This window comes from Astatotilapia calliptera, chromosome 15, assembly GCF_900246225.1.
Source record: "Astatotilapia calliptera chromosome 15, fAstCal1.2, whole genome shotgun sequence".
Lineage (NCBI taxonomy): Eukaryota > Metazoa > Chordata > Actinopteri > Cichliformes > Cichlidae > Astatotilapia > Astatotilapia calliptera.
In genome coordinates this window covers 23117639-23141233 of record NC_039316.1, presented here as the reverse complement: position 1 = coordinate 23141233, position 23595 = coordinate 23117639, and the positions used below count along the sequence as shown (strand labels likewise).

The window sequence follows — 23595 nt, the reverse complement described above, 5'->3', positions numbered from 1 at the left end:
CAGACATGTGACTTAATGACATGTCATTAAATGAGTCAGTGTGTGTGATATGTAAGATTGTGTAAAATGTGTATCAGCAACTAAACTAGTCTTCTGCTGACATTTTAATTTGGTGGCCTGTTAATTAGATCATATCCAATTTACTCCCATTGCAAAATTTGACATTACAACAACATTCATTTCACTCAAAATGTGAATTTTAGTGAAATGGTTTTCACTACAAACAATAGTGTTGTAGTGTTCTTGTTATTTTCAACTAAACTCATTTTGTGTGACCAGCAAGCCCCCCTGCAACGCAAAGTTCTCCAAAACAGTGCTTCGAACAGCTAGGATACTGCACAGAACTCTCAAACTCTCAGGCCTCTAATAGAAGCTGAGCAAGTTTGTTTTTTTTAAAAAGCAGTAAAAAGGTAATAACATAATAGCTACACATGGGTCATTTAACAAATGCAAAGTACTAAGCATCAGGGCCACACGTTAGTCCTAAAGTCTTCCTACCTTACACTATCCTTGTAACTGGGAACGTCTGACTTATGTTATGTATTGTAGTTTCTAGAAAACTAATTGAAACATACCAATTCTTATTTAGGGAATACTGCAGCAAAAATTATAGCAGAGATTTGAAAAAGTCCTCCCTAGGGACCCCAAAGCGCTTTACACATCCAGTCATCCACCCATTCACACAGACATTCACACACTGGTGGAAGCGAGCTACAGTTGTAGCCACAGCTGCCCTGGGGCAGACTGACAGAAGCGAGGCTGGCATATCGCGCCATCGGCCCGTCTGGCCAACACCAGTAGGCGGAAGGTGAAGTGTCTTGCCCAAGGACACAACGACCGAGACTTTTTTTTTTCATACTGTCTACACCAGTCCATAAGGATGGAAATAGGAAAGAAAAGAGAAGATAATTCAAAAGTTAGGATTCCATGGTAATGGATCACATGTTGAAGGTAATCAAAGGGCAGCAGCTTTCTCAGAAAATTCATTTGCTTGCGTCATTTACCTCAAAGTCTGAAATGTATTCTTTTAGTTTGCTGCTTACAATGAACCCTATTTAGCACAAATGGCCTCCATTACAAACCTGAATTTGTACTTCTGCGAAAACATGGTTACATAATTAAAAAAAACGAAGGGACAAACAGTATGTCAGTTCACAACTTTTACCGTGACCAAGTGTGATCTTAACAATGACTTTTTGTACTTCTGCCTGCTTGAAGCATCTCCAGAAGGTCTTTGATTTTCTCAGAAAAAAGTCAGGAATCTGATATTCTGTTGGGCTTAAGAAATTGCAGTCACTCATCTTCACATTAAGAAAACATTCTTTGGGAAAAAAAGACCAGGAGACCAGCCTTTAACATTACACGGAAATGATACAATTTACAGTCTGCATACTTTCCAATTGCTGTGCTACTCGTTTCTCATACGGTATGTGTACCTGGAGAAAATACACAGTGCAGATTTACTAGCTGGGACGACTCATCGTTATACTGCAATCAAGCACATATAAGAGTGCCAATGGTCCACTCACATGACACAAATTTATAGACACAGAGGCAACCATTTCATTACAATAATGACTCATGCAATCTAACAAACTCAAAAAGGAGCATCCGTAGGTTTAAGTAGAGACACTCAAAGGCTTTTGTACTCCCTGTATGTGTATAAATGTGACTGAAATGAGGAAACCTGAAGTGAAAAGCCAAACTGTAAGAGCAGTGTTTAGATCTTAGAGACATCCTAATGCACCAATCACGTGCTCCTTCTGATAATGCCGTACCCCCAGTAAATGTAATTCAGTTTTAATTATAAATAGATATCTGCCCCGAGTTTATTCCTGCTGAATAATGGTTTCCATCAGTAATTGAAATCTCCATGAAGTATGATGCATCACCCTAACCCTACCCTCATGCTACAGTTTTTTATGTCTCAGGTAGAACAATAATTTTGACCAATTTCATAAAACCAAAAACTTCTGATTTTTAGGTAGAGGGTTTGAGTTAGGGTTAGGATTTAGGTCATCACGATCATGCCTCAGACCTCAGAGTTTTTATTTATTGTTTTCATTGTGTAATCTCAGTTACAACACTATGTTCAGCAGAGCATAATATTTTTCATCATATACGTCACACTGACACCATGTCCAAGTGTTATGGAATTTCCCATTTTCCCTACGGGACCATTGTACACCTCCATCTGAGTCAGTTAAAGTAAACCCTAACCTTTTGGACCACATTTTGTTGTACAGGACAAGAAAATCAAACTGTATGTTGCATCTTTTTACGTTTGTTAAAGTTAGTTAAAGCAAACTTGAGTCTGTTTTCTCGTCCAATAGAAGTAGGACATAGAGCAGAATGGTAGAAAATCAGACATTTATGCAAACATGATGATTCTTCTTAACAAAAGACTCACCTATGATACAGACGTAAAGGGCTGCAACAACGTCCGCCTCCCTGGAGAGTCTTGAGGCGAAAGGGTCACCACGGAGGAGATAATGTGGGAGGTATGAGGGATGTGGCCACGTTGCGTTCTCCATCACTGCCATCAGCAGAGAATGTCCTGTGAAATACAGGAAAAGGCTAAAACAATGGAGCTGTTTCCTTAAGTTGAAAATTGTTCACAAGCAAACATGTAGACATCAGGTAAGGACACATAATCTACATTTCCGTACTGCATTATGCAAACCTGAATGCTCCATATGCGCCTAAGTCAGCTGCACATGTCACAAGTGTCAACATTTCTGTTCGACATTAATGTAGCAGTCAAGGAAAACTCACTGCACATTTTTCCTGACTGCCAGAGAAAGAACAAAATTAAAACTCTCCCACAAAGAAGAGGAAAACATCAACTTCCATTAAATCAGTTCTAGTGCCTACCAAAAGAAATCAAATTTTAAAAAAAAATAGGGGAAAAATCGATAACAGTTGTAGTGTGCTCGCATGGGTTACAAACAGGGCAAGAACCTTGATAAAGCATTGTGACAACATGCTGAAAATTCAGAGTTTTTGGTTTTTGAGTGCTCTGGTGTTTGCTGTGGTTGCCAACATGAAAGTTGTCCACAGTCCACTCCCTGATTAATTTGGATAATTCAAAGTAATAAAAATAGCGGACTTCCGGCTGGCAGCGAGCAGAATGGCGGCGTAATTTCTGAGCTCCTCAGGGTCGAGCGAATTCTCCCTTAATTTCAAGTTTTCTGACTACTTCTATGTTTAAAACAATGCCGGGGGGGGGGGGGGGGGAGGCAAAGAAAAAGAACAAGAAGATACATGAACCAACTGAACAGTATTTTCCAGAAGAACGAGAGGACACGCACGCTGATATGGCAAACTCCGATGAAGAAAATGGCGAGGGGACCAATCTCAATTCTTTGCAAGAGGTCATATAAAATATTAGCCAACAAATCTTTGACCTCCGGACGGAGATGAAAGCTGACTTCAACGCATTCAAAGAAGTCTTCAGGCGTGAGTTGAAAGACAACCTGAAGAAATTCAAAGAAGATATGAACTAACAGCTAACGGCTGATAAGCTAGCAGTCCAAGAATACGACGAGAAGCTTGAGGAAGCTGAAACACGAGTGGCGGGGCTTGAAAGCTGGTCAGCGGTGGCCTACAACGCGCTGAGACAATCGCTAATGGGGCAGAGGAAACTAACCGAAAGGCTAGAAAACCTTTAGTCTAGATCGAGAAGAAATAACCTGCGAATCTACAGAGTCCCCAAAGGAGAAGAGGGCAGCTCGGTAATAAGCTTTGTTGAAAATGTGATCAGAAGAAAGAGGCTAATGGCTGATGGCACTGACCCACAAATACAACAGGCTCACCGATCCCTTGGTCCTAAGCCAGGTGCTGATGCTGCTCCCCGTTCCATTGTCGTCTGTTTTCTTCAGTTCAAAACAAAGGAAACTGTCCTCAGAAACGCATGGCAGAAGAAGATCCTTGTCAAAGACAAACCCATTGGTTTCGACCATGACTTTACTGCTACGGTAGTACAACAGCGCCGTGCACATAGAGAAGTGAAAAGCACACTTAAACAAAAGGGCAATCTCCATTTACAAAACTCTGGAACCACTGGGACACAGGCCCTCAGGTGTACCACAGTCCGGCGGAGGCGGTACGAGAGATGCAGCGGAGAGGATTTACGGTGGAGGAGCCACACGAAAGAGGAGGATTTGACCCTATGTCTCTACTGGAGCAAGCGTCACCATGGCAACCCGCGACCCGGAGAAGCAACAACGGAGCCATTCAGAGAGTGCGCGACAAACTACAAGGAAACAGAGAAGGGTTTGACTTTATAGAAACTATTTCAGTGTAGGGGCAGATAACGTAATCACTCCAAATATGTATCTGGCTCTCTTGAATAATTAATATGTTCTTCATAGTTCAAGTTGTGTATAATTGCTATACCTTGAGGTAGCCAACAACTTAAGATAGGATGAGTGTGACTCAGATCGGGGTTCTCACGGATTCTAAGAGAGAGCCCTCACTTCCAGTGAGGCTCTCCCTCTCATCATTGTGTGGGGGTGTGTCATTTACCTCATATTGGGAGTCATATTGCAATGTTGTTCGAGTTTTGAATTCTACAGTTCTCTTTAATTGTTCATCTATTTGATCTACCATGTTTTGGTTTAGGTTTTGTTTGTTTTTGAGGTCAGTGGTGGAGGATCATTTTATTTCCACAACAGTATACTATGTCACAGTGTCTGGAATTGATGTTGCTTAACGGCCTGGGAAATCCAATCAAAAGAGCCAGAGTATTAGCAAAAATTAAACAAGAATGCAAAAGGAAGAATGTCATAGAGTGTTAGACTGTAGAATTGGGGTAGCGGATGTCTCAGATCATAACACGATTTTTCTGACAATTCAGTTGGACTCACTTCCAAGGAAAACTGTTTGGCGCCTTAATGTAGGGCTTCTGTCACGGCCAGCGTGTGGAGAGTGTGTGTGGTGGACCCAGGCGCGAACACAGGCGAAGAGACGGGAGTGAACTTAAACTGAAAGTGAGCCTTTATTTGGGCTGATGCAAAAGGGAGTAGACAAAACATAACAGGGACAGAGACTGCAACTAACAAAAAACCTAAACTGGAAAAACACTAACCTGACTGAAAGGAATAACTATGAACAGAGTGCTGTGCAGATGCATGGAAACTGTGAACCAAATGGCATGACGAAAACAGACACGAACATGACCTGCACGGAACCTCATCGTGTGGCTGCATGAAAAACAATATAAACCAAATCTGAATGAATCTATTACAAATCAACATATTAAACAAGAAATAGATACATTCATTAAAGAAAATGACAACAGAGAAGTGAACCCTCTAATTCTTTGGGATTCAATGAAAGCCATTCTGCGGGGAAGCTTGATAGCAAAAGCTTCTTTTGTTAAAAAAAATAATAATAAAAAATTGAAAAATATAATCAGCTGACAAAAAATTTAAATTAATTAGGCTTTCCCGTCATATGCTTATGGCTGGCACAACCTTCATGGAAGCCCATTCTATTTATCCCGAAGTAAGATATGATATCAGCAATCCAAAAATGAAATATAGCAGTTACAGAGAAGAACTCCCTTAATGTTGTTAACCAATGGCGATGGGAAGCAGCCAAGTAAGCCAAAATTACTATAGCAGTTGGGAAACCAATAAACCAAATGGCAAAAAGACATGCAAAATAGCTCACTTAATTCCAAAAGTTACATTAGATTATACACTTGCACTTTTGGAGGTAGAATAGGTTGTGTAGGCACTACTTGAAAACTTGAATTTGTAAAATTTAATACCTTACTGTCAAATATTCATTACAGCTATAATGTAAAAATGAAAAATGTTATGCTGTCTTAGCAAATAACAACATCGACCTTGGTACAACAGATGGTTAAAAAAAACCTCTTTCTTAAATCAGCCAATAATGTTCAGTATGTGTGGGTTGCCAATAAGCCTCTGAGATTAAGTGGGATGTCATGAACCATCAGGTTCGATCAGGAAAGTGGACCCAAAAATGCAGACAAACACGGGCGAGGAATGCTTACAATGAATTTTAATCGTAAAAGCGACCTAACGCGACAAGGGGGGGGGCCAATCAGGCTAGTTGCAGGGACAGGGAGGAGGTCAGTGAGCCACGGGAATATTCTGTAACAGGGGAGGAGGTAGTTATAATCGGAAGGGAATGCTGGAGCATAGATAACTAGAAACTGGAGAATTGTTCGCCTTACTGTGCCATTCCGGGTTAGAATTACTGAAGGGAGGGGAGAGGTCCGTGGAAAGCGTCTGGAGGGTCCCTAGCAGAGCAGAGTGAAGCTGACCCCCCACCCACTTGAAACGTAAAGGCAAATAGGCGGAGCGGTTAGTGCTACGTTTGTGCAGATTTGTGCAGGTAAAATTAGCGTTTGTGCTGCTACGGTTTCCGAGATATTAAACTTTATTTTATAGGTCATTCAAAGGTCACCATCCCCCCAGACTGCTCCAAAACGGGCCAAAATGGTCTACTTTTTTAGTGCTACGTTTGTGCTGATTTGTGCAGGTAAAATTAGCGTTTGTGCTGCTACAGTATCTGAGATATTAAAAGTTATATTTTTTGCTGATGACATCACCATCCCCCCAGACTGCTCCAAAACAAACCAAAATGGTCTACTTTTTTAGTGCTACGTTTGTGCAGATTTGTGCAGGTAAAATTAGCGTTTGTGCTGCTACGGTTTCCGAGATATTAAACTTTATTTTATAGGTCATTCAAAGGTCACCATCCCCCCAGACTGCTCCAAAACGGGCCAAAATGGTCTACTTTTTTAGTGCTACGTTTGTGCTGGTTTGTGCAGGTAAAATCAGCGTTTGTGCTGCTACGGTTTCCGAGATATTAAACTTTATTTTATAGGTCATTCAAAGGTCACCATCCCCCCAGACTGCTCCAAAACAGGCCAAAATGGTCTACTTTTTTAGTGCTACGTTTGTGCTGATTTGTGCAGGTAAAATTAGCGTTTGTGCTGCTACGGTTTCCGAGATATTAAACTTTATTTTATAGGTCATTCAAAGGTCACCATCCCCCCAGACTGCTCCAAAACGGGCCAAAATGGTCTACTTTTTTAGTGCTACGTTTGTGCTGGTTTGTGCTGCTAAAATTTTCGTTTGTGCTGCTTCTGTTTTAAAGATATTAATGAAAATGTAAAGGTCAAAAGGTCAACCAGCCCCCCCCCATTACCCAAATCCAACAAAAGTGGTATCAAACGTTTGTGCTACGTTTGTGCTGGTTTGTGCTGCAGAAATTTTTGTTTGTGCCGTTATTATTTTAAAGATATTAACAAAAATTTCTAGAGGTCAACCAGCCCCCCCATATTAATGGAATCAAACAAAATGGATGTCAAACGTTTGTGCTGGTTTGTGCTGCAAAAATGTTTGTTTGTGCTGCTAACATTTTAAAATGTTTAATAAAATAACGTCTTGATGCGTGCTTAATCATCCAGGTAAGTAAATCCCAAAAGGTTGATTCTGTTCATCTGGACATTTTCAGTTGGAGAAACGTTTCGTCACTCATCCAAGTGACTTCTTCAGTCTCAGCTGACTGCAGGTTTCCCCAACCTTATAAACACCCGTGAGTGAAGTTGCCCCCCCTACCTTCTTCAAATCGAACAAAATTGATGTCAAACATTTGTCCTGCAAATTATTTTGTTTGTGCAGGTTATGTTTCCCTAATTTTATAAACAGTACATGTACAGTGAGAGAGAGATGTTACATCTGTCTTCACTTGCATCCCAGTCATAGAAGCGTTGGAGGTCGTTCATAAGAGATTACAGGTTTTCCCAACCTCAGCAACAGGACCACTCTCAGCACTGATCAGTTGTGTTTGCTTTTGGAACTGTCTTAATTCCACCTATTTTGCATAAGGGTCAGTACAGGCAGAAATCTAGGTGTGCCATGGGTTCCCACAGGCCCCTGGTCAAAGTCACCAAACCAGTTCGTAAGCAGGTACAGGTGTGGCCAGAAGGGTCCTCAGAGGCACTGCTTTTCCACCACAGGCCGCCACACACGACAACACCACAGACTTTCAGGAATATACAGAAACTGTCACTGCCTACATCCCAAAATGCATCGATGATGTCACAGAGACCAGGACTATCACTGTCTGGGCCAATCAGAAACCATGGCTCACAGGTCAGGTTTAAATGCTCCTAAAGTTGAAAAATGCAAGCCTTCAGAGCCGGGAATTAGGGGAGTCTAAGAACAGCAAGGGCAAACCTGTCACGTGGCATCAGCTACAGCAAAGCTTCAGCGACAGCAGAGATACTTGGAGGCAGTGGCAAGGAATACAAACCATCACAGACTACAAGCCCACTCTACAGACCGTGGTGACACAATCCCCAGACAGTGTGTGGAGATCTCTCCACCATCATTACTGAACCCAAGAAGTCATCTATCTCCTGCTTTAAGGACTACCGTCCTGTCAAACTCACCTCCATCATTATTAAGTTAAGTGCTTTGAACGGTTAGTCATGCATCAAATCAAATTATTGCTTTCCCCCAACCTGGATCCATTTCAGTTCGCATACCGGTCAAAACGCTCAACCGATGATGGAATTTCAACTGCCCCTCACTCAGCCCTCACACATCTGAACACTAGAGACTCATATGTCAGAGTGCTGTTCATAGACTTCAGTTCAGCATTCAACACCATCATTCCCCAGCAACTCATTCACAAACTGGATCTGCTGGGGATCAGCACCTTGCTGTATAACGGGCTGCTAGATTTCTTGACAGGAAGACAGCAGACAGTACGGGTCAACAGCAACACCTCCAGCCCAAGAACACGGAATACGGGGGCTCCCCAAGGATGTGTGTTGAGCTCCCTTCTCTTCACTCTGCTGACCCACGACGAGATCTACTACAGGGGTGAAGTTAACCATCTGCCAGAGTGGTACAGCAACAACAACCTGTCCCTGAATGTGGAGAAGACCAACAGTGACTCTACTTCCTCTGCAAACTGAGAAGCACAAGAGATTCAACCCCCATTATGAGCACCTTTTACAGAGGCAAAGTTGAGAGTATCCTCACCAGCTGCATCACTGTGTGGTATGACTCCTGCATTGGGTTCTGCAGGAAAAAATGACAACGGGTAGTGAGAGCAGCCGAGAGCATTGTGGGGACCTCTCTTGCCTCCCTCCCCAGGAGATCTACTGCACCTGCCTCATCTGGAAGGTCGTCTCCATTACAGGTGACTCCACTCATCCCTTCAACAGCGTCTTCAGTTTGCTGCCATCAGGAAGGATACTGAAGAGCCTCCGGGGCAGAACCAGCAGACTGAGAGACAGCTTCGTCCATCGGGCTGTCAGGATGCTGACCATCTCTGGATCGAGAAGGGGGGCCCAAGGGTACATCTTTCGCCATCCTACAATGCTGTGATTGTAGCCATTCCCCACTTTCTGTGAATGGTACTCACTGCCATTGATCAATAGGCTTTGATTAGTTGTCATTGATCAATGGTCATAAGAATTTGCATACTAACAATCATGGAATTAACCCCCCGGCACATTGTTCATTCAGTGGCTAGTTTCCTTCACTATGCAAATGTACTGTTTATAAGGTTGGGGAAACCTGCAGTCAGCTGAGACTGAAGAAGTCACTTGGATGAGTGACGAAACATTTCTCCAACTGAAAATGTCCAGATGAACAGAATCAACCTTTTGGGATTTACTTACCTGGATGATTAAGCACGCATCAAGACGTTATTTTATTAAACATTTTAAAATGTTAGCAGCACAAACAAACATTTTTGCAGCACAAACCAGCACAAACGTTTGACATCCATTTTGTTTGATTCCATTAATATGGGGGGGCTGGTTGACCTCTAGAAATTTTTGTTAATATCTTTAAAATAATAACGGCACAAACAAAAATTTCTGCAGCACAAACCAGCACAAACGTAGCACAAACGTTTGATACCACTTTTGTTGGATTTGGGTAATGTGGGGGGGCTGGTTGACCTTTTGACCTTTACATTTTCATTAATATCTTTAAAACAGAAGCAGCACAAACGAAAATTTTAGCAGCACAAACCAGCACAAACGTAGCACAGTTGATTGACACCCATTTTGTTTGATTTAATTAATGTGGGGGGGGCTGGTTGACCTCTGATGACCTCTAGAAATTGTTATTAATATCTTTAAAATGATAGCAGCACAAACGAAAATCTTTGCAGCACAAACCAGCACAAACGTAGCACAAACGTTTGATACCACTTTTGTTGGATTTGGGTAATGTGGGGGGGCTGGTTGACCTTTACATTTTCATTAATATCTTTAAAACAGAAGCAGCACAAACGCTAATTTTACCTGCACAAACCAGCACAAACGTAGCACTAAAAAAGTAGACCATTTTGGCCCGTTTTGGAGCAGTCTGGGGGGATGGTGACCTTTGAATGACCTATAAAATAAAGTTTAATATCTCGGAAACCGTAGCAGCACAAACGCTAATTTTACCTGCACAAATCAGCACAAACGTAGCACTAAAAAAGTAGACCATTTTGGTTTGTTTTGGAGCAGTCTGGGGGGATGGTGACCTTTGAATGACCTATAAAATAAAGTTTAATATCTCGGAAACCGTAGCAGCACAAACGCTGATTTTACCTGCACAAACCAGCACAAACGTAGCACTAAAAAAGTAGACCATTTTGGCCCGTTTTGGAGCAGTCTGGGGGGATGGTGACCTTTGAATGACCTATAAAATAAAGTTTAATATCTCGGAAACCGTAGCAGCACAAACGCTAATTTTACCTGCACAAATCTGCACAAACGTAGCACTAACCGCTCCGCCTATTTGCCTTTACGTTTCAAGTGGGTGGGGGGTCAGCTTCACTCTGCTGTGTTAGCTTCTCCTACAGCTCCGGACCGCTAAAAATGCGCGTGCTTTTTGTGAGCTCGTTCCCGGCTCGTAACCAGCGCGTTCTGCCGTCAAGGGACTCCGCACGCACGCACGCACACACACATAAAAAAAAAAAAAAAAATTTTATAAGTTGCCTCAACAAAAGGGCACTTTGGGCACCCATCAGGAAAGGGGCGGGTGCTCAAGCCCCCCCCCCGCACGTGCCTGCTATAAAGGGTCTTTTAGTGTGATGCGAGTATTTGTCTTTTATGGTGCATCTGCTTTGTTTTTTCCAGTCTCAAATGTTGGGATATGGCTTCTATGTTAAGAATGTTTTATATAATAATGCTGAAAAAATCCTAGGGTTATTTTTTTTCTGACAAAAATCAAACTGGCAAAACACAAGCAGAGCAGTCAGAACTGTTCTTTGTTTCACTGTTTCACATTATAACCAAAGAAAAGTAAGCATAAGTATACACATTAGTCACTTAAGCCTAAGTATAGATACTAATGTTAAAACATTTTCTGGTAAATGCTGAAGTAAAAGATAAAAGTAGGTCTTTGGAGGACATTTATACCAGGTAATTTTTTTTGTCAAGCTAAATGAACCTCATATTATGCCATAATAATGCTTAAATATCTGTTACAAAAACCAGAAAAACCAAAGGGAATCTAAAAAGTAGGTCTACTTTCTATACAGCTTCATTACCTTACATTTATACCCTAATATTGATCATGAACATCACAGCTGCTCTGCTCCAGTCAAACACAGGGCTTCATTGCAAATTTCACCAAATTTCTTTCAGTGAACATGTGAACAACAAAATATTCTTATACTTCAACTTGTACTGCAAGATGTTAAAATGAACAAGGACCTTACATCTAAGCATTAAATTTACAGTTGGTCAGTCCTTTTGTTACTTTACATTATGTCTTTTTTCCATCTCTTAGTGAAGAAGTTTTCTCTCCAAGGGAAACTACACAATAACAGCTTATGTGTTCTTTGAGCTGTTAGAACGTTAGCATTTTTCTGTCACTTAGAAAATAATACTTTCTTAAAACCCACATCCTTTGTTTGGTGCATGCTAGCTGCTGAAATACGGAAATACTGCTGAAATAGCTTTCCAGATAATTAAGCCCAAATTTAATAAGGTTTAACTCATTTTTAATTTTCCACTGCCAGTTTGGGTATTTGATCTTCTACCTGAACTGGGAACAAAGATTAATCGACCCTCCATATATCTATAGGAGTATAATGACAAAACATGATGTGGTAGATTAGATTTGTTAGATGCATTAGATTAGAAGAAATTAGCAAATCTAAAAAAACAAAAGCCTAGAAATAGACTGAATTGCAGCAAAGAGAGCAGACATTTGGAAGGGAGCATATCAACTACTATTCACAGTGGGGCATATAAGTTTAAAAAAAAAAAAAAAAGCTTCACACAGTGCAGGTACCTGATGGCATGATTAAGACTACTGTTTTTCCTTAAGGCTTCTGCACAATCTATTTAGTCAGTGTCTCCTTACTAAAATCTCAAGTATTTCCTAATACAGCTCATAGTATAAATCCCTCTCCCTGGAGCAGAGTTGAATTATTATTATTAAATTATTCCTGACCTAAAATGACCCCCGCTGGGTCAAAACATCTGCACATGATGTATTTTTAGGATGTTTTTTTAGACACAAGTCACAACTGTTAAACAACTTAATGTTAACGTCATTAGCTATCTACAAACCCAATTTGGAAAACGTTGAGACGCTGTGTAACATGTAAAAACAAAACCGAATGCCATGATTTGCAAATCTCATAAAGCCATTTTTCATTCAAAATAGAACATAGAAAACATATCAAATGTTTAAACTGAGAAAAAGTTTGACTTTTGGGAGAGGAACATTGTGTCATTCTTGTGTGATATAGGGTTCTAGCTGCTACACCCATGCTTTACAGATGGGCGTAGATACTCACTGTTGTACCTCTCTCCTGACATCTTCCATACATAATGACGACTTGAACGAAAAATTCCAAATTTGGATTCATAACCCCATAAAAGCTGTTACCATTGATTTCAAGTCCAGTTGGTGAGTAATTTGGTCTCAGATTACCTCAGATTGGCTTCTTGGCAGCAAACCTCCCATTGAGACCATTTCTAAAACTACAGCCTCAACTGAAGGGCAAGATACATCTCCCAGGTCCCATGTCATTTGTTAGGATTTTTCAATTTTTCCATTTTGCACTGCACACCATGCTGACATATGCCATGTTTTTGGCTAACAGCTCTTTGGGAATCACCTTGCTGGTACAAAAATAATAATTTTTTATGCCTGTCAAACGGTGTTACTTTGAGGGCATTTTTTGTAGATTTAACTAAAGAAATGCTCTCAAGACTAGTAACAACGTGTCTAAAAATACAATTTAAAATAAAAATCTCTACTACGTTTTGTTTTGTGTAGACACAAAACTAGTTGATCCCTTGAGTTTGATAGCTTTTACACCTGAATAATTCATAGGTCAGTGTTAAGTGGCTTAACAAACAAGCAAAAAAATAAAAATAAAAAAATAGTCCTCTAAAATGTTTAAAACAAAATCCTAAGCCTCCAACAAGTCATCATTTTCTCACCAAACGGTTTCTCCCAAGGGCTAAGATGGTTTGCAAATAATTTCTGCTACAAGAAACAGTCTCAGCTTTAAGGTCAAATTCTTAGAAAATCTTATAACTCCAAGAATTTCTAAGAATTTCAGCTCTAGGAGCAATTCTTCATACAAGGAATCTTTGTGAATGCCCAACTGATCATAATGGCGTCATAATTTTCATCGGCGACAGTAACTTCAGTAGCACTTCATGTGTGACATCAAATCTTCTCTGAAATTCTTTGAAAGACTCCTTTTCTCAGAAAACTGATATTTAGGGTCATTTCCGGTGAAAAAAAGTACCAAAGAACTCATGCCTCACACTTAATTTTAGACCCGTACACTTTAGATGAGTTCAGGAGGCTAGCAACAACAATTTAAGTTTCCATACATACGTTTGAAAAGGTAAACAACTACTTGTAACTAACTACAATATATTTACACAAGTACTTATGTATTTAAACACAGCTGCGAACTACATTTACTGTAACTGAGTACTAGGGGTTTGTGCAACTTACACTACCCAGTTATTACATTTAACTGACATTTGTTTGCAAAATCTTTGCCTAAAATAAAATCACCTGCAGAGCACACAAACAGGCTTCTTATGAGATAAAAAATAGTTCATCACGTGTCCATTGCATGCTCCCTCTTTTCAAGTACTTTCTAAAACAAAGTTCAATTCTTCTTCCTTCTGGTGCAGCACTGTCTACAGATAAGTCTTTCTAAAGCAAAAAATTTAAAAATGTAAAAATAATTACATTTTCCTTGCCCTTAGTTCTTCTATTTCAAAAAGCATTTCAGTGTAACTTGTAATATAGACATTTAGATAGATAGATAGATAATTTATTTTCTGACAAATTAGATAAATTAATTTCCCAAATATTCTCAGTCTCGTGTTTCCTCTCGTGATCACTGGGAATGGACTGGACTTAATACCAATTAGAACATGACTGATGTATGAGATTTAAAACCAATCCCAACACTGATACTTGGTGATATCAAAAATCCAATATGTCAGGCAATTTTTTTTTCTTTTAGACACACGAACCATAAACAGATTTGCCCAACATTTGTTACATGTAGTTATTTATGAGTCTTTACTAACACAATTCAATTTAAAAATAATCTTGTTTGATTATCAGAACAGTTCATAGATTACTTGCTTACACTCTGCACGATTCGAATCAGATTAGCTAGCTGTTCTGTTTTTGGTAATTCCGAATAAGTGTTGTCAACTGGAAAGTTGCACACTGCTCTCTAGTGGAAAAGCTCAAAACTCAGAACACTACTGTTTTAAATTTTCATATTTCGGCTGTTATACAGTCCAATACTGACCTATTAGCAAATAGCTGATATCAACTCTAATTACAATATTAACTTATAACAGAATTGTTATTATAAATAAACAACATTATTATGAATTTTGTGAGCAAGTCGCAATGAATTTGGTGATCATTTCGTCGCAAAACGTGACATAATAATACTTTAACATTTTGCAATCTACAAAGGTTTGTACTTTGACAAACAACTTGTGAGAACTGTGACTAATGTTCGTGTGTGGGGAAAACAGTGTATAAAGCGTGTGGCGAGGGGCTAGTTATTCTGAGAACCCCTGCTGCAATAAATGAGGGACCACTGTATATACTTTCTCTATGATTATTGTATTCAACCTGTTAACATTTAATATTTTCTTGATAGAACCAACTTATTCTGCAGCAGAGCCATCCCCAATTGCTTCTCCTGGCTCCCTGAGCTCCTGCTGCTGCACCCACAGGTACAGTGGGGCAAAAAAGTATTTAGTCAGCCACCGATTGTGCAAGTTCCCCCACCTAAAATGATGACAGAGGTCAGTAATTTGCACCAGAGGTACACTTCAACTGTGAGAGACAGAATGTGAAAAAAAAAAAAATCCATGAATCCCCATGGTAGGATTTGTAAAGAATTTATTCGTAAATCAGGGTGGAAAATAAGTATTTGGTCAATAACAAAAATACAACTCAATACTTTGTAACATAACCTTTGTTGGCAATAACAGAGGTCAAACGTTTACTATAGGTCTTTACCAGGTTTGCACACACAGTAGCTGGTATTTTGGCCCATTCCTCCATGCAGATCTTCTCGAGAGCAGTGATGTTTTGGGGCTGTCGCCGAGCAACACGGACTTTCAACTCCCGCCACAGATTTTCTATGGGGTTGAGGTCTGGAGACTGGCTAGGCCACTCCAGGACTTTCAAATGCTTCTTACGGAGCCACTCCTTTGTTGCCCGGGCGGTGTGTTTTGGATCATTGTCATGTTGGAAGACCCAGCCTCGTTTCATCTTCAAAGTTCTCACTGATGGAAGGAGGTTTTGGCTCAAAATCTCACGATACATGGCCCCATTCATTCTGTCCTTAACACGGATCAGTCGTCCTGTCCCCTTGGCAGAAAAACAGCCCCATAGCATGATGTTTCCACCCCCATGCTTCACAGTAGGTATGGTGTTCTTGGGATGCAACTCAGTATTCTTCTTCCTCCAAACACGACGAGTTGAGTTTATACCAAAAAGTTCTACTTTGGTTTCATCTGACCACATGACATTCTCCCAATCCTCTGCTGGATCATCCATGTGCTCTCTGGCAAACTTCAGACGGGCCTGGACATGCACTGGCTTCAGCAGCGGAACACGTCTGGCACTGCGGGATTTGATTCCCTGCCGTTGTAGTGTGTTACTGATGGTGACCTTTGTTACTTTGGTCCCACCTCTCTGCAGGTCATTCACCAGGTCCCCCCGTGTGGTTCTGGGATCTTTGCTCACCGTTCTAATGATCATTTTGACCCCACGGGATGAGATCTTGCGTGGAGCCCCAGATCGAGGGAGATTATCAGTGGTCTTGTATGTCTTCCATTTTCTGATGATTGCTCCCACAGTTGATTTTTTACACGCCAAGCTGCTTGCCTATTGTAGATTCACTCTTCCCAGTCTGGTGCAGGTCTACAATACTTTTCCTGGTGTCCTTCGAAAGCTCTTTGGTCTTGGCCATGGCGGAGTTTGGAGTCTGACTGTTTGCGGCTGTGGACAGGTGTCTTTTATACAGATGATGAGTTTAAACAGGTGCCATTCATACAGGTAACGAGTTGGGGACAGAAAAGCTTCTTACAGAAGACGTTACAGGTCTGTGAGAGCCAGAGATTTTCCTTGTTTGAGGTGACCAAATACTTATTTTCCACCCTGATTTACGAATAAATTCTTTACAAATCCTACCATGTGGATTCATGGATTTTTTTTTTCACATTCTGTCTCTCACAGTTGAAGTGTACCTCTGGTGCAAATTACTGACCTCTGTCATCATTTTAAGTGGGGGAACTTGCACAATCGGTGGCTGACTAAATACTTTTTTGCCCCACTGTATAAGATGTGACAATATCGTTTATATCGATATAGTATATGTTACGTTATAATTATACTTGTGGAGCCGCAAGTTTGCCTCTCTTTCATCCACTTTTGTCACTATGCAACGTTACGTTACTGGGCCTCGCCTCTCCTTCACTGAACACAACTCCCCCTCCCCCATTGCTTCACCTGCAGGCAACGACAAGATGGACACAGCAAATCTCCATTAACGACTTACCGCGGACCGCCCCGTGCGTGCGGCTGTTCAGCGTCGACGTGTTAGCGAGCTAACCGCGCTAACGACATGCATGGCCTAAAATCCTTTCATTTTCTCAAAAATCGACAGTGTGCCTTATGTATGAATTCTGGTTGTGCTTACTGACCGCGAACCGATTTTATGTGGTACACAGCGCTCAGCAATCTGTCAATAAATGCTTTAGTTCGACTTTGGTAAGCTACGAAGTCGCACTGCTTAATGCATTGTTGAAGCATTATGGCTACCATAGTCAGGAGCCTCGCGGAGTAATACGTACTGTGCTTCAACGTAATATTACCGTATTGTGTGTATAAGGACCATAAATGGCACCTGTTAAGAGACACGGTTATGAAGCAGATTTCAAACTCCAGCCTGTCAGTCACGCAGTAGAACTTGGGAATAGAGCAGCTGTGAAATCTGTCTTTGTTATTATGCTCAGCGTCTTTTAGTTTACATTTTGACTGCACAATTGTGAGCTTTTTTTTTTTTTATGCACAAAGACAACATTGTTTTCTTTTATTTATGGAGCATTATTATTTAATAAATGCTGATAATTTATTTTTGAGTAATTTCTTCATGTACATCTACGCTGTATGTTTTTTTTGGGGTTTTTTTGTTTTTTGTGTCCCGTTTGGATCTTTAGCCATCAGAATTGTTGTCTTAAGGCCAAGAAAGATGCCAAGCGGATTTATTTTACCAAGTGGATCATCATGGCCTTGCCATATTGGTCCATTTGATTGACCTTTATTATAATTATGAATTTATTTTATTATTCAGTTGCTACAAACGGGACAGACATGACTGGGGGATAGGACAGGGAGAGAGAATGAAAGAAAGAGAGGGAGAGAAAGAAGACCAAAGGGGAGAAGAGACGGTGAGAAGGGGGAGAAGAAAGAAAGAAAAACAAACAAAAAAAACAAAAAAACACCTGGGTCACCTGTATGGAGAAAAAAAACAGAAGAGAAAGCAAACAACAAAGAGCAACATAATAAAAAAAAGGGCACCATCACAAACTAGCTAGCAGTAGATATCAGTAGATACTAAATAATAAACGATATTGTGCAGCACGCAAGATAGACAGCGTACAATGTGCTTTGAGGCAGCAGCCAAGAAAGCTGTAGTCCGCGTCTGTGAATACCCGTGTGTACACCTGTGTGCATACCTGTGTGGATCAGCATGCTTGCATTCCAAAGGTTTCTCCATGTAACGATCTGCTAGGGAGTGTGGGGGGCCACAGCCCCGTCCTCCAGGGTATGAAGCAGGTATGGAGGAGATCAAAACTCCAGACATCCAGAGGTCCCCAGAACACAAGAGACCAAGGAAGACCAACAGAGGGGCAGCCGCGCCACTGTCCCAGTAAGAGCTGAGGAGAGTCCCAGATGAGGGCTCACTCAGCAGCCGCGGAGCAGAAGCCAGGGGGAGTTGCAGTGACGCGCCCGTGAGCTCCGCCGGCAGCCAGCTGTGCCCGACTGACCGAGCCCCAGGCCGAGAGGCCGGGGGCACCCCACCTCCGAAGTGGCCCGAGCGAGCCCCAGGCTCCAGGCCCCGATAAGCGGCCGCCAAGGAGTGAGCCGGTGTGTACCCGGACGCCCACCCCCAGACACAAAGAACCACCAACGCACCGATGTCTGAGGGAGTCCGCCACCGGCAGGGGAAGTGGTGGGTGGAGATAGGCCTCCAAACCTTGGAGGGCCTGAGATGTCCCCAGAGAGGTGACGTCTGATACCCAACCTGACATATAGACACAGACATACAGGCACACACAGACACAAACATCCATCCCCACCCTTATGCTCTCATATGCACTTACTCCACACTCAACCAACATGGAGACAGACATAAAGAGACGCTGTACACACGATCACACTCCCCAAGCGTACTCTACGAACCGGGTCTAGGTACCCTTGCCCCTGGAGGGGGGAACTGCACCCAGACCCAGGTGGTGTTACCCTTTTCCCTGCGGTGGGGAGAGGCAGACCGCCCCGAGCTGTATGTTAATAAAAGTGCCTGTGTGACATCTGGGACACAGCTTTGACTAAGAACTCTTTTTGTTCTTAACTTATGGCTTAAAAACAAAATGTCGAGATATATATCGTATATCGCCATCCAGCTAAAAAATATCGACATATGAATTTCGGGTCATATCGCCCAAGCAACTAATTTTCAGTAAATTTTCTATATTTCTTTCAAGTAACATACTGGTTTTTGTTTTGTATTGTAGTTTAATCATTTATGTTATTATGAAAACAAGTTTATTTGTGCTTCTATAGGTTGTCAGTTATAATTGTTAGATAGAAAATTAGCAAAAATACGTATCAGTGGGTCACACTTTCAGAGAAATTAAATCAGTGTATCTCTAGTTCTGTGCAATATGCCACACATGATGTCTTAAAAGCGAAATTTTGCTGTGTAAAAATGCTGTACATATCAGGGAAAGGAAAAAAAACATTAAAGTGTGACACCCAAAAATGAAAAAAAAAAAAATGTAAGAATGAGAGGACGGGAGAGGAAGATAAGACATTATTATCAAAGGAAATAATGGCTCTTTGTGACACAGATCAGCTGATCACAGCCTGCGCACAAAGAAAAATCTACTGGAACTAAAAACATAAATTTTTACATCTGTCATTTGTAAGAGATTCCTTTTCCCATGCTCCACTGCACATCTCCTACACCTGCCAAATCCCACCTTAAACCCTAGGCTATATTCTTTGCAAGCTCCTTTGACTACGATGACCTGGATGACTGAGAACCTTCACAGACACCTAGGCTATACCACACTTCTGCTCATTTTAATACAATCACTTAATATTTTATTATTCTAAAAAAATTAAGTTATGGGGGAAAGAACTTAATTTTGCAATGTAATGATCCCAGCTGTAACACACAGCTATAGTGAACGGATTTTCATCTGCTCAGTGACTGTGATGCACCACTTCCACCAAATCCCAGATGAGAATATTACTAGAGTTGCATGACCATCTGTTTATGTTTAACAAGGAGACAGACCTCTCTGGGGTCTACAGTAGCTGACCAACATCACTAAGGAATTATTATATTAATTTTGCCTGTGGATGACTTTATTTTGAACATTTTACTATGTCTGTAGTCAGAGGCGGAGCCAGACATTTGAAACACCTGGGGCTTAGCCCTAAAGGGTAGTTTTGAGTTTTGTTCAAAGATGACTTCATATAGGGAAAAAAATATATCACATATGCAGGACACCTTAAACTAGTTTTTTAATTAAGCAGCAAGGCAGAACAAAGTCGGGGCTGTATCAAGACTCGAGGACTAAACCCCAATTCAACCAGACCCTGAACTGATCCGGAATTAAAACAGGACTACAACAGTTCAAAATCAGGACTACTTGGGATTTAACCAAGACAGAATCAGAACTAGAACTAGATGATAGTAGCACTGAAAATCATCGTAGACCTGCACTTTTTAATTCTACCAAAGTACACTATTTAGATTGAGAAAAGTTTATATAATTATTTAGCCTTGTTGTGCAAACAAGCCTGCATAACTTAATAAATGTAGAATTTGAAAAATTGCAAACCTAAAAAGAAACACTAGGTACGAGATACATGAGGACCTATGATACGGTGATACTTTTGGTAAACAACCATTTGACTAACATGTGTGTCTCACCTGCTCTTGTTCCATCTCTGTTCTGTCCTCATTCTCCATCTCCCCTCTCTCTCCCTCTCTGTTCCTCTTTGTGCTTACAATAATCAAATATACAGTTGAAACCAGATATTTACACACTCTTCAGATCAAATTTTAATTTTAACATCAAATTGGACTAAATGTTTATTTTTTTAGATTGATAAATATAAAAAACATATTTGTTAACTTTAAGAGTAAAGAGAGAAACTATCTGTATTTCTTAATTGTAAATGGCACCAAATTGTATTCAAAATTGAGCCACACTTATGGAGCTCCACAGTTCTGTTTCTGGTGTTTGGTTGACATCTCTTGATTTTCCCATTTCAAAGAAACAGGCTCTGTGTTTTGCCTTATATGCATCCACAGGTGTGCCACCAATTTACTCACATGGACTCTACTAACTTATCAGAAGCTTCTTCAGCTCAGAATGGAATCGTCTGGAGTTTTCTTATTAATTAACAAACTTAGTGTACATGTACTGCTAAATTTGATGAAAGTGATAAAAATAGACAGCTCTGTCTCTCTTTATTCTGACATTTAACTAATTCAAAAGATATTTCAATATTTATTTATCCAAAACAAAACAAGTTTACTCTAAATTAATGTTGTACAGTAAAAAAATGTTCTTGTGTTTTCCATAAAGTGTAGGTAAGTATCTGGTTTAAACTGTGAATATACTGCTGTGTAATGAAGTTCCTCATGTTTTGCATAGAAATATACTGAACAACATTCAAAGCATAATATATAAAATACTACCAGAGTTTTTTCTTTGAAAGACGCTCCTTATGTCCATTCTTGTATATCAGTACATTACTGAAACTGATTTATTTAGCCGTGGAGGGTAACAACTGAAAATATGAAATAAACACACATGTAAGCTGAGACTCTCTAAAGAAACAGCATTGTTGTTGTTCGGCTTTTCATTTCGCCATTTGTTGATTCACTTGAAGAGCGAGTAACATAATATGGGTCAAGTGATCAGTTTGATATCAATCTTTCGTGATACACCGTCATATTTACATTATTTGTACAGTACGAATGCTTTGCTTTGGTACCTGGTCAAACTTCAGTTCTCCTCTGTCTGCCTAGCTCCGTTTCTCCAACAGCGGACTCGCAGGCAGCAGCTGCCCCGCCCCGCTTAGTGCCTGAGCTCGGATCATACCAATATTAGGGGGGATTTACGCACAGTCGTAAATTCCCACAGTGTGCACTATGTGCTTCGAATATTGTGTGTAGTTTTTTTCTTTATACAGTTGTCAGCCAGGCATCTAACTATGAAAAAATTACACTCCAAAAGACCCCGGGCTTAAGCCCAGTAAGCCCCCCCCCCCTCCCCGCTCCGCCACTGTATGTAGTGGTCATGCCAAGTGACAAGAAAAACCTGTGTCTTTAAGGGGGTGGAACCTGTGGTCCCAGACTCAATGATGAGCAAATAAAGAGAAAGAAACAAAAGCAATTAACAAAAGAGCTGTTGTTCATTTAAAAAATAAATGTAACAAAATTATTCAGAAAGGTGTCTAGTGGTGTCTTGTTTTAAAAGGTAAAAACTAAGGCAAGAAAAAAAATAGTAAAATAGACCCAGCTGATTGCAGATATGTACTTACCTACTTATTTGTGGAGGCCTAAAATAAAAAAATAAAAAAAGAGAAATAAATAAAACTTTTTTTTAAATGAATGAGAAAAAGAATTGCTGTAATTACAGGAATATTCATTTAAAATGATTTGTAAAATGCTTTTTTTAAGTTCTAAAACATTTTTAACTGAGACTTTAAAGCTTTATGCATTTGTTATTAATATTAGATTTTTTTATTTTTATTTATTTATTTCATCCTGGGAATTCCCTGTGACTAAAACGAATGATAGAAAAATAAAAATTAGTAAAGTAAAAAAAATCCTTTTCAGAAAACATGCTTTACATGAAGCACGTGCGTTTAACAGAAAAACGGTGTTAAAGGGTTGGCTTTTTACTCACTCTTTGATCATCAGTCATCAGTCATTCCGAAGTCAGTGTATTTCCCACGGTCCCACGTTTCAATTTCAGTGTTAGAAAAGAAACCGCTCGGCTGCTGGGGCTGTAAACAGAAAAATTCCCGTGAAGCTGCTTCCACTTTCCTGAGCTGCAAAGGCGCTCTGAAGCTCCACTGCCGAGCAGCAGCTTTAAGTCAGGGAAGCAGCCCAGCTTTAACAAGCGCGTTCAGCCAACTCAAGTTCCGTTCACGACTTTCAAAATAAAACACAAGAGGTTTTTTTCACCACCTTTTTTTCTTTCTTTCTTTTTTTTAATATGGACTAGCCCATCTCCTGCCTGATTCCAGTGTATGTGAAAAAAAAAACGTCAGCCCTGACTCTATATAATTTCATAGACCAGGGTTATGCCTAATATCCCCAGGCACAAAGGAATGACTGTGCAGGTAGAAAGGGCTGTAAACTCCTCAGGGTGGGATAGGAGCTAAAAACACATGAGTTAGACAGTAAATGAAGTGATGATCTAAAGCCTAGTGAAGTACTAAAGCCTACTATTGAAAAATGAATATTTTGAACTGGGAATCGGGGAGCGCTATTGTCTTGAATTCACTTTTATTTATGTACCACTGAACTCATAAATGTCAGATTTTTGCAAATCATACTGATTTTATTTTCTTGGGGGTAAATGGATCACCTATTTCTGGGACCACAAAGGAGAACAAGTATCAGTGGTAGGATGATGTGGCAGCTGTCAGACATGCAATGACTCTTCTAGGACACTTAGGGGAAGAGAGTTGCTTGAACCAAGAAACAGAATGACTAGACTAATGGAACTTCTTACTATCAACCAAATGTCTA

At 40.4% G+C, this 23595-nt stretch overlaps 1 protein-coding gene across 6 annotated transcripts in view; it reads right to left on the bottom strand.

Moving 5' to 3' along the window:
• The window catches only part of opn5 (opsin 5), a 61572-nt gene extending 38634 nt beyond the window's left edge, over positions 1-22938 (bottom strand). Inside the window, exons 1-3 of one of the 6 annotated variants that reach the window (XM_026143293.1) lie at positions 22745-22938; positions 22377-22394; positions 2411-2557 (exon numbers count right to left, since the gene is read on the bottom strand). In XM_026143293.1, coding sequence (XP_025999078.1) covers positions 2411-2543 — 133 coding nt within the window. In that variant the 5' untranslated portion in view covers positions 2544-2557; positions 22377-22394; positions 22745-22938. Of the gene's footprint in view, positions 1-2410; positions 2558-3815; positions 3871-17085; positions 17145-21827; positions 21851-22376; positions 22395-22744 lie in introns of those variants that run through there. The other 5 variants (XM_026143292.1, XM_026143295.1, XM_026143296.1 and 2 more) reach the window with 5 other exon arrangements.
• Positions 22939-23595: the final 657 nt, after the last annotated feature.